The following is a 12,400-nucleotide window of genomic DNA, read 5'->3' as shown; positions in this document are numbered from 1 at the left end:
GCAGCTCTTGGCAGCTCGAGACATGATGCTTAATGCCACTTCAAGTCGTTGGTCGCCAATTTGAATCCTAAGACAAGATCTAAATCTCAACTGTATTATTGTATTTGGTAAAAGCTAAATAAGAAACTTAATTTCGGTACTTACCTCTGCATAAACCGTAAAGTATGCCGAAAAGGGATGGAATTGAATAATATTTTTACGATTTTTTCAATAGTCCTAACAGAAGTTCCGATCCAAAATCTAATGTGTAAGTAACTTGATAGGTAATATAAACCCTAAGTACAACACAATAGACATAAACTGAAATTGATTTTACAGGTTACATTTTACTTAAACATAAATTTTATTTCAATCCAGCTACACTGGCGACACAAGAGTTGGAGTCACCTGGGATAGAATGCTTAGTTCGAATAATGTTCTCTGGGATATCCTGGTGTGTCAGTTTTATGCTCTGATGTGTACCTCCTGAAGCTTGAAAATGTAGTGAGGGAATAATGCTACTTTGTTACTCTTTCACGGCAAAACGGCTGGTTTTTTAAAAAACAAATTTGGCATGTAGTACGAGTATGCTCCCACCCTTATGTTAATCCAATGTGTTAACATAGGCTACTTTTTATCCCGGAATCCCCTCGGGAAAATCATGTATAAAGCGAAGCGAGGCTCGTGGGAAAAGTTAGTTCTTTATCCCTATCGCGAATAGTTTTGAATTTGACACTTATTTCTTTGTAAGTGTTACTTCGTTATGACTTCGCGGTAAGGCCCCAGTTTCTGTTCTTCTAAACAGATACTAAAGACAATTTCACGAAAGGTTATTAACGTTAATTTAATTTAATATTCTTGGCAGATACATTTGTAAAGCTCGTTCGCTAGTTCGCAACGGTTTACCTAAGACCTAAATGGATAATAATTTAGAGTACGAACAATTTGTTGGAAATAATTACAAACTTATTAAACTGCGAGCTTCACTCTATTCTACAAAATTTCGTGGGAACTTTTACTGAAATATAAATGGATAAAATGTAAATGTAGTACACCGAAATGCTTTTAAAGCCTGAAAAAAACCTTCAGGGATTCGGGATTGTAGCACATTTTATTGTTCCAAAATGATGTGGGTGAATTTATGCACATAGGAGATTTTAAAAATTCGCTTTCGTACTTATCGTAGTTACTAAAATTCGCGTATACTTTTCTATAATAATTAACCTGACCAACGTTTAAAGCCCCCGACATTCAATTTCAATTCAATTTATGTCGCAACACTTTTGAACGGCTCAGCCAATTTTGATATACCTAATATGGCTGGCTGAGAATAATCGGGGTATCATTACCTATGACTAGGTATATATAATGTGGCAAGTTACTTGGCGACCCTCCTTGCGGGGTGAAAGAAGTGGCGGGGGCGAGGTAGCACGACATGCTACACACGTAGAAAGTGTGCCCGGATTAATCTCGCGATAGCTTGTAACTATTTCTGACGTAAGTAAAATTTTATTCTATGAGTGTTCCCGTAAATGTCATATTTAGCTTAAAATTTATAGTTTGACAGCATTAAAATTTGGATGTTTACCTTCAGAATATCTACCAATTTGAATTTATTTATGTAAAAGTGTTTTATTTTATAAATCAATTTCCATGTCACTCTCTGTTTGAACTTGTTCATCGTCGTCGTCATCCTCATCTTCATCATCGTTTTCATTAACTTCAATTATAAATCTAAGACAAAAACCAAAAAACATTATACCTACTTTGAAGTATAATGTACTAGAGTACGCCAGTCATATTAGTTCAGTTATAATATTTTATGTTTAATTTACATTAAATTATAAATAAACAATAACATACCTGTCCAATACATCGTCAAATACTCTATCAGATTATAATATTCGTCTTAATTTTTTATGACATGGTCGTCACAATTTCACCACTTTTCAGGCGAATAATTAGAGAAAAGCAACTCTAAGTCTTTTATCTCTTTATCTAAGTTAGAGTCAATCGACGTTCTTGCGAGCTCGCCTTTCACGTACCGCCACACAAGTTCAATAGGATTTAATTCCGGGTGGTATGGGGGTAGGCGAAGCACGATATGACCATTTTCTTTCAAAATTTCATCAATTTTGTAATTTTTCTCTGTGTTTTGCTCATTAATTACTTTCATTAAATCACATAAATTTTGGTTGCTTTCCTAGTTACAAGAACTGACAACTGACGCACTGTCATATGGACTCTTCGTCTTTGTTGTTTACTTTTTCGTATCTGACTGCGCAGTACCAACCTTTAGCCGCGTAGCATGACTGATCCGGTACGCTGTTCTACAAGAAGCCCCTATATTGAGATTATTGAGACATACGATTTGTTGTTTTTAACGTTATTTTGTTGACGAATTATAGATACCTAATAATAATATAACGATAATATTAAAAAGGTCTCAACACCCATCCTAAGACTAATGGTCTCAGGATCAATGATCTCATGTGGGTCGCACTCAAATTATGACAGACTATATAAGACATGTGTCCGCCTCGGCTGCGCGGCCGAGACTGCCGTAATAATGACATGCAGTGCACGCGTTCCCCTCCACCGCTACCCGTCCCGCTACCCACTGTCGTCTTGGGTACCTCGTCCCCTCCGCGTCTTTCACCCCGCAAGGAGGGTCGCCAAGCAACTTGCCAATCTACTCGTATGACCGTAAAAAAACAAAACGAAAATCGATTCAGTCGTTTGAGAGCTACGCTACCACAGATTGATACACACACAGACATACTTACGTTTAACTTATATTACCCCCTTTTTTGTCAGAGGTTAAAAATATCTACAATGTACCATATGAATATCTACCTACCCACAGAATGCAACCCTTTTGTGCAGAAAATAAACACTGCAAAGTGAAACAAACTAGGGTAAAAGTACCAGTAACTGGCAGTTTAAGCGACTCGCAACACAAAAAAATATATTAAAAATAAAGTATTGGTCTGATTTAAGCACTGGTAGGCTTGAATTACTGGCAATAAGATGACGAACAATTATAGGCATAAATGGTAAAGATATATGATTAATATTCGATTTTAATGAAGTTTATATCCACTACCCCCAAAAAACCTAGTAACTGGCACTAAAAATTAGTAACTGTCACATGATGTTTCAGTAACTGGCACCTTTTAAAAAATCATGCAATTAGGTCAATAAGTACTCTAAAATCAATAATATATTTGATATTAGGTAATGTACAATTACCTGTCTAGGTTCTGTACCGGTAAGACACAAAATCACCGTTGTAATGGTCGACTTCTACGACAAAATGACAGTACAAGTATGCGACGAATCGTGGGTCCATATGAATGCAACAAATCGAGAAACCCTTGGATTTGGAAACGGAAATGGAGAAATCAAATGCTTGTGGACCTTGATGTATTCATTCAGCAGCTTGGGAGAAGTGACCTGGCTAAGTTGAAGACTGCTGACGGTAGTATAGTTGCCTCTAAGCTGAAATTTCTTGCGGAAATTGAAGGTTTTTAGGGCTTTCAGCTTCACATGCTCTGGGTAAAGACAGAATTAGTACAGCTCTTCTGAAAGCTATTATTATCCTCGAACAGCTTCAGAAGCTCTTTAACCAATTTGGTTTAATCATGTTTTCAAGCTGTTTTATAAGGTCATCACGAACCATGTTTCTATCAAGTTCTTCAAGGACTATAAGAAAGCCTTTGATTCCATTTAGACCTGGGCAGTTCTGGAATTCCCTCGTTGTAACATGCATAGCGGCCTTAATGCAGCAACAGTATATTATGTCTACCTTGGACAGTCTATTCGACTAGGCAGAAGGAACTTCGAAAACGAAGCTGTAAGGTGCATAAAACAAAAAATGTATTACTGGATTGGACTGCATAAGGGAAGATTTGACAAATTTTATCATAAATGCCTGAAGGCAAAGGTCTTCAGTCAATGCGTCTTACTGGTGATGACGTATGGATCATAGACGTGGACACTGACGGTTGGACTGGTCCACCGATTCAAAATCGATCAGCGGGTATTGGAAAGATTGGTGGTTCTTTGAAGGACCATATCAGAAATAAGGTAATCCGTAAGAGAACTTGAGTAACCGATATAGCTCTTAAATTCTGTATGCTCAAGTGGCATTAGGCAGGCCATAGCTGCCGAAGAACCGATGACCAGTGGAGCCAACGAGCTCTAGAGTGGAGACCACGAACAGGCAATGGTAGCGGCGGATACCTTCGGGCCAGCTGGACCAACAACCTTATAAAGCTGACCGGTAGTGGCTGGATGAGGAAGGTCGAGAACAGAGTGCAGTGTCACTGCTGGCGAGAAGTCCAGCAGTGGACAATTACAGACTACTGTAGATTGCCTTGATTTTAGTGATTTTTCTGAAAAGAAACATGAAAGAAATGTTTACCGCACCAGTAAGTGCCAGTTATTGGTACGTAAAAAAATGTATGCAGATTAGTAACTGGCAGCCCCGTGCCAGTTATTGAAACAAAGCTGCCTAGACACTGGGGGTTTTTACAGTGCACTTTAAATCGTATTTTCTGTCGATAGAAGGTATAAAATAGCTTAAAATCACAAAACCCAAAATATTAGTAACTGGCAGGGGGGTGCCAGTTACTAAGTGAAGATATAAATTACATTTCAGTAACTAGCACCCTCAAATATAACTCAAAAGCAACTAAAATCACAGTGAATCGGGCTATTATGATATTGTTTAGACCTTCCCCTACTTCCTTGTTATTGTCACACTATCAAAAACTTATTTATTTTCGCGAAAACAGGCCATACAAATTTTGGTGTCTCCTTAAGAAAAACTTAACGCACGTGCATTTTTTTGGCGATCTTCGCCGCTTTGACTGAGATAATTTCCAGCGCCGGAAAATACCCACCTAGCGCCGTAAAATTAAACTATAATATCAATGAATAATTGTAGATTGCTGTAAACACATCAAAGATGGTCTTACTATATCCAAAAGCTTAATATATTTAGTTTTATAGTCAAAGTGCCAGTTACTGACACATGCCAGTTATACCACGATTTACCCTACCTACTACGTAGGTACTAAGTAGAAGTAAGGTTGGAACTTGGACGTAGCGAAAGTACCTATGTACTCTTCATCAACTAAGTACATAGACTGCACATGGGCCAACAATGTAGGTCCTATGTGCCTCGTGCCTCGTAAGAAATACTTTAATCCAACAACTTTATGACTCTGATGCCGTTTCTTATACAATGTTGGTATTTGTAGGTGTACGGTGTATCGCTCTTGTACGCTATGTTATCTTAGAAATACTTTACGTATATGTACTTATACTTATTATATTCTAAAGCTTAGGTATACTTAATAAGCCTAAAGGGTGTGACTCTGATCAACTTCTTTCAATAGGTCTAGCTAGAACAAAACTAGAAGATATCAACAATATACTTACCTACTTACTTACCGCAAAATTTTACCACTGAGTAGTGTAGTGGTTAGTGACCCTAACTGCTAAGCCGAAGGTCCCGGGTTCGATCCCCGGCTGGGGCAGGTATTTGGTAAAAGCCAGATATTCATAGGCTCTGTCTATGTTGGGGTCGGATGGCTGTATGTGAGATATCCCCACATAATATTATAATTACAACCTCTTTCAACTAACTTCAAATAGCCAATACTATGTACTTACCTACAAACTATTACCAACCTACAGAACCCCAAAATTGGCTAAACACTAAAGACAAAAGCTTACAAACTGTGTCTGGTAAATTAGCCATAATATTAGCATGCGAATGGTGGCAAACCAGACATCGAGTGTAATGCCAATGACGCCATTTTGTCCCAAAACGTCCACGGATTGGGTGCGAAATGCGCAAAGTTGGGGAATTCCAACCGACCGTAGTACCTACCTTTATCACTGGTATGAAGTTCACTGAAACCTGAAAAAAAATTGTTAAGTGTTATGAATTTATCATAGACCAAAGGCTTTTTGAGTTTTAAATTTACGGCGATGTTTCAAAGTAATGATTTAAATTGCAGTTCAGAATGATCCCCTGGGAATCTTACGGCTTACTATAGTAACCTCTTTTGTAACCGCCTGTATTGTGATGCGTAAAACCGCTCTACTCACACAATAATGTTCTCTGTATTGCGTAGTCGAGCGGTGAACCGGGGCTATGAAATTCTTTTGAAACATTTTCATGGAAGGAATCCCCTTTTGTTTGTTTGTTGGAGTTCGATCGACGATTTACTGCCTATGCCATTGACTTATACTCGAATGACTGAATTTAAAATGGCTTATTATTACAAGTTGGCGGATCTGTTATCGGCTATCACAATCATCGCGCATCGTTTGACTAAATAATTATGAGGTTGTTCGAGTGTTTCAAAATTTGTGTCTAAATTGGTTTTGTCTATGTGTTTAATTTCCCAGTCTGTATTTATTAACATTTGTTTTTTTTTGTTTCAGACTTGAAGATGAAGCCCGGTCACCAGTAACAAAAACAAAGTAAGCGATGTTTTTATACTTAGGTTAGCTTATATTAGTTAGTTAAATGAGTCAAATTTTTATAACAGATCAACTGACTTAGTTAGTTAGTTTTCAAAAAGAAATTTAATAAGAGATTAATCCATATAAATAATTACGTACTAAAAAAATTTTAAATAATGATACTAGTTAGTCATAGTACGTACCTAGTAGCTAATCGTAAAAAAGTTTTGGTTCATTAGACCGCTTGCGAAATGTTGATGGAAATAAACCAAGCAAATAGTGTTTAACTGTGGGACTGTGGGTCTTAATCACTTCGGCGATTAAACATGAACATTAGTGCAGAAACATTTTCATATCAAGGTCGTATTTTAAGCAGAAAAAAGTGCAGTCATTTAGTTTAATTAAAACATAATATATATCTTTGTATAAAATTTTAATATAATTCTTGGTATATTTTGTAAAGCAGAAAGTTATTTCAGTCACATTGTTTACCAGTTAGTGAATAAAAGACTTTTTAGAAACAGTGTATAAACAATACCTACTTGTGCGCTAAAGTTTGTTTTTATATGGCTTCTTGCTATTTTTACAAAAGTTGCGAAAAGCCAACACAGTAAGTCGGTAAAGAAAGCATATTTTTCTTTTTATTTATATTTTTTTCCTACTACGACTAAAGTAAAACTTAAGTACGTCTGTACATTACAAGTTCTCAGTAAAGGAGGTCATTCTTAACTACCTCTACCTCGGAAATCCATTATTTAGCTAATTCCGACGAGCTATGCTGCGATAATGTGAAAGAAATCTGTTTCCACTGTGCTATTGCTATGTGGACCAATGAATATGATTAATGCACACCAAACGCACCCATAGCGACGAAGCAACTCATCTCTGGTTACAAAGCATCCTTACCATAAACCGTATTTTCCAGTGAAAAGGCCGGCCTCATAACGCCCCCCCAAAATGGCGGAGGCGAGTCGCCGCCCCCAGAGAAAGAGAGGGCAGACCAAGAGGACACAGAGAAGAGCCACGCGGAGGGCGTCCCACACTCGGCGGAGGGGCCCAACGACGACTTGTACGCTATACCGGTGAAACTACGTCCCAAGAAGGAACCGCCGTTGCAACTGCCCCCGGGCTGGGAGAGGCATGAAGGTAAGGCCTATAGTAACTAAACTAAACGATGCCATTTGCATAACCTTTTTAATTGTAACCTATCTTCCAATAAACACTATTACCGTGAAATTCGATAAGTACCGTTTAAAATCCGATTTAAGTAAGTTCAGTTAATGAGCTGGTTTCTAAGCAATGGAAACGTTAGATTTTCCAATAAAAATACAATATTTATGACAAATGACATTACAACCATAAAACCTTAGACCCAGGCATTTGATACAACGACTGCTGTTGTTTACCGACACACTGATAGTAACAACATGCACCTTTTAATGTTGAAAAAAAACTCAACCACAAACCAGAACTTCCATTAAACCAGACCTTCCTAAATTCTAGACAATGACGGCCCGTACTACTGGCACGTGAAGAGCGGTACGATCCAGCGCGAGGTGCCCAAGATGCCACCAGTGGAACCCAAGGAGCAGAGAATCTCCATGGTGCGGGACTGCTCCAACCTGTCTGAGGTCAGCAAGTACGAGGGGGTGATGACGTCATCCGTGACCCGGAGCACCACGAGCGGCGCCCTGGACCATGACGGGCAGGAGGCGGAGAGGAAACGGAAGGAGGAGATCGCTTACAAGTGAGTGGAGATTAATACTTGTATTATTTATCTCTAATCTCCAAAAGAGTACGAATTTTTACCTATACACTTGAACTTGAATTAATTAATGAAATACAGTTGAATCTAAACTACTTCATACACATATACAGCCCGTAACATCCCACTGCTGGCCAAGAGCCTCCTCCAAGGCTGTGGACGGTTATTTTCATAATCTTCACATTTAACTTGGTATGACTGCTAGGTCCTCTCCAAACAGGCACAGAGCAGTTGCACCAAGGCTTGTATTAGGACTCTACAATCGTATTACCTCTCTGTCATGCTATAAATAACAATCACTCTAACCTGCCCTCAGACGCCGCAGCTACCCCGCCCGCCCTGAACCCGACAACGGGCGCGCGGTCCGCTTCTTCGTGCGCTCGCTGGGCTGGGTGGAGATCTCGGAGGCGGACCTCACGCCGGAGCGGTCCAGCCGCGCCGTCAACAAGTGCATCGTGGACCTGAGCCTCGGCCGCAACGATCTGTTGGACCAAGTCGGACGATGGGGTGATGTGAGTGGCGTTGTTGCTCTTCCATTGTATTTTAGTTCCTCGGTCCTCTTGTACTTCACTTGGAGGACCCTCTGGGCCATAGCATAACAATTACAAATGCTAAACGCAAGAGGGTGTCGAATGCCTCATGAATATGTCTAACTCAACGCCTTACCATGCCAAGCTCTCTCCCAAAAAATTTACCCTTTCCCACAACGCTGGTCTAGATTAGGTTAGACTTCACAAATCTAGAAGTGCTGAATAGCTAGATCTCCCTAACTGATAATGGAACATTTATTATAAACCCAAAGAACAACCATCTTCAAGCAGACCTTAGTATACACGGAAGGATCATCCCAAAACTCTGTTAACCCTATCCTCCCTTCGCAGGGTAAAGACCTGTTCATGGACCTGGACGACGGCGCGCTGAAGCTGATCGACCCGGAGAGCCTCACCACGCTGCACACGCAGCCCATACACACCATCCGCGTGTGGGGCGTGGGCAGAGACAACGGACGGTAAGGACACGGGCTTAACTCAATTGGTAAAACTTCAAAACAAGGTACCTAATGCCTCGGATCCATATGGGTGCCGTGAAGCCTGTATTCAGCACTAGTGAACGATTATTAACTGAAGATTAGATGTTTTGGGTTTGTTTGTAGAATGCGATGAACTTCTGCATAACATCTGGTCATTCCAATAAACTAATTTCTTAATTTTAAATACCTGTCTTGAATAGTATCTAATATGACCTCTGTTTTTGTGTGTTTCCTGCTGCTCTGATGGAATAGTGAAAGGTAAATTATAAAAATAATTATAATTTTCTCTCAACACCATATTTTAAGTTTTTTTCCAAAAAGCACATGACTCGTGACCTCTTCTACTTTTAACAAAACGTTTATAAATTTCTCCACACTCAACACACCTTTGCCCTTCCAGGGACTTCGCGTACGTGGCCCGCGACCGCGCGACCCGCAAGCACATGTGCCACGTGTTCCGCTGCGACGCGCCGGCTCGCACCATCGCCAACACGCTGCGGGACATCTGCAAGCGCATCATGATCGAGCGCTCGCTGCAGCCGCCGCCGCGCCCCACCGACCTGCCGGCCGCCAGGCGCCCTAGACCACTCTCTGGTAACTAGATTACGAGTATAATAACACCCTTTTCAACACGCTTTTTGCTATCTAGATGACCCAGCCAAAGGAGCGGTGGTAGCTCAGTCGGGTAAGCGCCCGCTTCTCACGCAAGAAATGCGGGTTCGAATCCCGGCGCTGACATGTACCAATGAGTTCTTTTAACTTAAGTACAATGTATACCATCGCTCTTACGGTGAAGGAAAACATCGTGAGGAAACCTGCATATCTAGATTTAGCACATCTAGATATGTGAACCCACCAACCCGCAGTGGACCAGCGTGGTGGGAAATGGTCCAAGCTTAGGAAGGCAGTTTAGACCTTGGGGATATGCACAAAGGTTCCACTCGAGAGAGCCAGGTGCAGGTACTAACACCCCCACAGAGAATAGAATAGGATAGAATAGACCCAGCCAATGGCTGTTTTCCACTGAGAACGGACGCTTTTCAATCCGCAACAGCAATCTCTGTAAGTGCTTCCACTGCAGGTGAGTATAGAGCAGGTGGCAATTGGCCTATAGGTCCTGCATCCGGCTCACTTAAGGTCTAAACTACCTTCTTAACCTGGTCCACTGCGGGTTGCTCTGTTCACTTACCTAGATGACTTAAGTCTACGTACACATATACCACGACGTGTTCTGCAGCGACCAAAACACTTACTTACCTAAAACATCATTGAACACTCTCTCCTTCTCCCAGGAGCATCATTCCCGACCCCCATGGAGGAGCCCCGCAAGACGGTGCGCGCGCGCTACCTCGGCAGCGCGGAGGTGCCGCGAGCCACCGGCATGGACGTGCTCAATGATGCGCTGGAGCGGCTCGCGGCGGCGCGGCCCCCGTCCGCGTGGAGGCCGTGTGCTGTCGCCGTGGCGCCCAGCATGATCACTATTACTGAGGAAGGGGTGAGTCTATGGTTTATGCTGATGTACTTATCTTCCATGGGAAAATGCAAAGAATACGAAACGAGAGGAGGAAACTTTAGAGCCAGAAAAGTTCCATTTTAGATGCATAGTGCCGTTGATGCACTGTGTCTATGATGATTATCGCTGAGTAAGGTGTCAGCACAGAATTAGATGGTACTGCAGGTTGATTTAATGATAAGCGTCGATCGCGCGGTTATAAACGGTTGGATATCGACCAAGGCAGAGTAAAATGATGAAATGCAGCCACACTAGTAATTGTTCTAAATAAACCCCCATCAATTAAGTACTGCACCTTATCTATCTTCTAACTTCCATTCTAACAAAACCCACCTCTAATCCGCAGGAAACTACCCCCATAGTAGAATGCCGTGTCCGCTACCACTCGTTCCTGGGCATCTTACTATAACACCACCCTATAGTTCCTTTACCGTCTACCTCTCAATTCTAACAAAACTTAAGCCAACCCATACTCTTTCTTGCAGGAAACAACCCCCATAGTAGAGTGCCGTGTCCGCTACCTCTCGTTCCTGGGCATCGGGCGCGACGTGCGGCGCTGCGCGTTCATCGTGCACACGGCTCGTGACGCCTTCGTGGCGCACGCCTTCCACGCCGAGCCCTCGTCTGGCGCGCTGTGCAAGACTATTGAGGCTGCTTGCAAGGTGAGCATTGAGTATGACGTTCAGTTATGTGCAGATGAAAGGAAGCCCTATTTAAATTTCATTTCAATATTAACCCCCTCATTATAACCCCCTATCCGTCAAAGAACAAATTGTTCTTTCACAGAGTGACAAAACAGTTCAACAGCTAAAACGCTCTGTAACTTTTCTGTGAATAAGAGGGTAAGAATTAGGCAGTCTACCTACAGGAAAGTCTAGTGGCAACAATACCTAACAAGCTAAATAGATATCAATAACATAAGTAGTTGTATTTAAGTCCACTGCGAAAGAGCCTAGCTGCATTATCTTGTCTCTGTAACACCTGTACAAGATGCCAGTTATCGTACCGTCGCCGCTCGCTGGTCAAATCCCACCTCCGCTGAATTACTGCTGACCTAATCATATTCTACCCTGTACAACATACATAGTACTTACATATCTGCTTACTATTATCCCAAGCCCCTCCTTCTTCCCCAGCTCCGCTACCAGAAATGTCTGGACGCGCACGGCGGCGGGTTCCCGCCCCGCTCCCCGCCCGCGTCCACCACCTCGGCCGACAGCCGCGGCTCCATCGGACAGACGCTCAAGTCGCTGGTGGGGTCACTGACCGGCCGCCGCGCCTCCTGAGCCGAGGATAGCGCTACTCCTGTTGATGAACATACAGAGGTGAGTGTGGGGAGCGTTGGTATTGTTTGGAGACATTCGGATTGGAAAGAATGCGAGTTCCTCAGATGACGGTTGTCTCGATGCAGCTTCAGTTGAGACTATGGCGAAGGAAGAATAGAAACGTACCCAGCACGTTTTTTCCGGCTAGCGACAATCGTGTTTGACCTCTTCGGTTTTCACCCATTCACGTCCAGGTGTAGAGCTACGAGGTTGTAGTAGGTACTATGCGAATTGAGGGCAGCAGGATAAACGGTATCGACTAGCTCGGAACAAAGCGCTTGACAAAGTGAGCGCTTAGAACTTCT

The 12,400-nt window shown here is 42.0% G+C and overlaps 1 protein-coding gene across 8 annotated transcripts in view; it reads left to right on the top strand.

Moving 5' to 3' along the window:
* LOC105397390 (protein Fe65 homolog) overlaps positions 1 to 12,400 on the top strand; it is a 58,416-nt gene that overhangs the window by 42,913 nt on the left and 3,103 nt on the right. For 7 of the 8 annotated variants that reach the window (XM_048625264.1, XM_048625267.1, XM_048625271.1 and 4 more), the window contains 10 exons: positions 6,442 to 6,480; positions 7,388 to 7,608; positions 7,966 to 8,209; positions 8,544 to 8,739; positions 9,109 to 9,236; positions 9,510 to 9,515; positions 9,658 to 9,851; positions 10,550 to 10,752; positions 11,256 to 11,432; positions 11,907 to 12,095. In XM_048625264.1, the coding sequence (XP_048481221.1) occupies positions 6,442 to 6,480; positions 7,388 to 7,608; positions 7,966 to 8,209; positions 8,544 to 8,739; positions 9,109 to 9,236; positions 9,510 to 9,515; positions 9,658 to 9,851; positions 10,550 to 10,752; positions 11,256 to 11,432; positions 11,907 to 12,056 (1,558 nt within the window). In that variant the 3' untranslated portion in view covers positions 12,057 to 12,095. The remainder of the gene's footprint in view (positions 1 to 6,441; positions 6,481 to 7,387; positions 7,609 to 7,965; positions 8,210 to 8,543; positions 8,740 to 9,108; positions 9,237 to 9,509; positions 9,516 to 9,657; positions 9,852 to 10,549; positions 10,753 to 11,255; positions 11,433 to 11,906; positions 12,096 to 12,400) is intronic. The other variant, XM_048625265.1, reaches the window with a different exon arrangement.

This window comes from Plutella xylostella, chromosome 14, assembly GCF_932276165.1.
Source record: "Plutella xylostella chromosome 14, ilPluXylo3.1, whole genome shotgun sequence".
NCBI classification, from domain to species: domain Eukaryota; kingdom Metazoa; phylum Arthropoda; class Insecta; order Lepidoptera; family Plutellidae; genus Plutella; species Plutella xylostella.
Note: the sequence above shows the minus strand (reverse complement) of the source record. Positions and strands in the feature narration are given on the sequence as shown.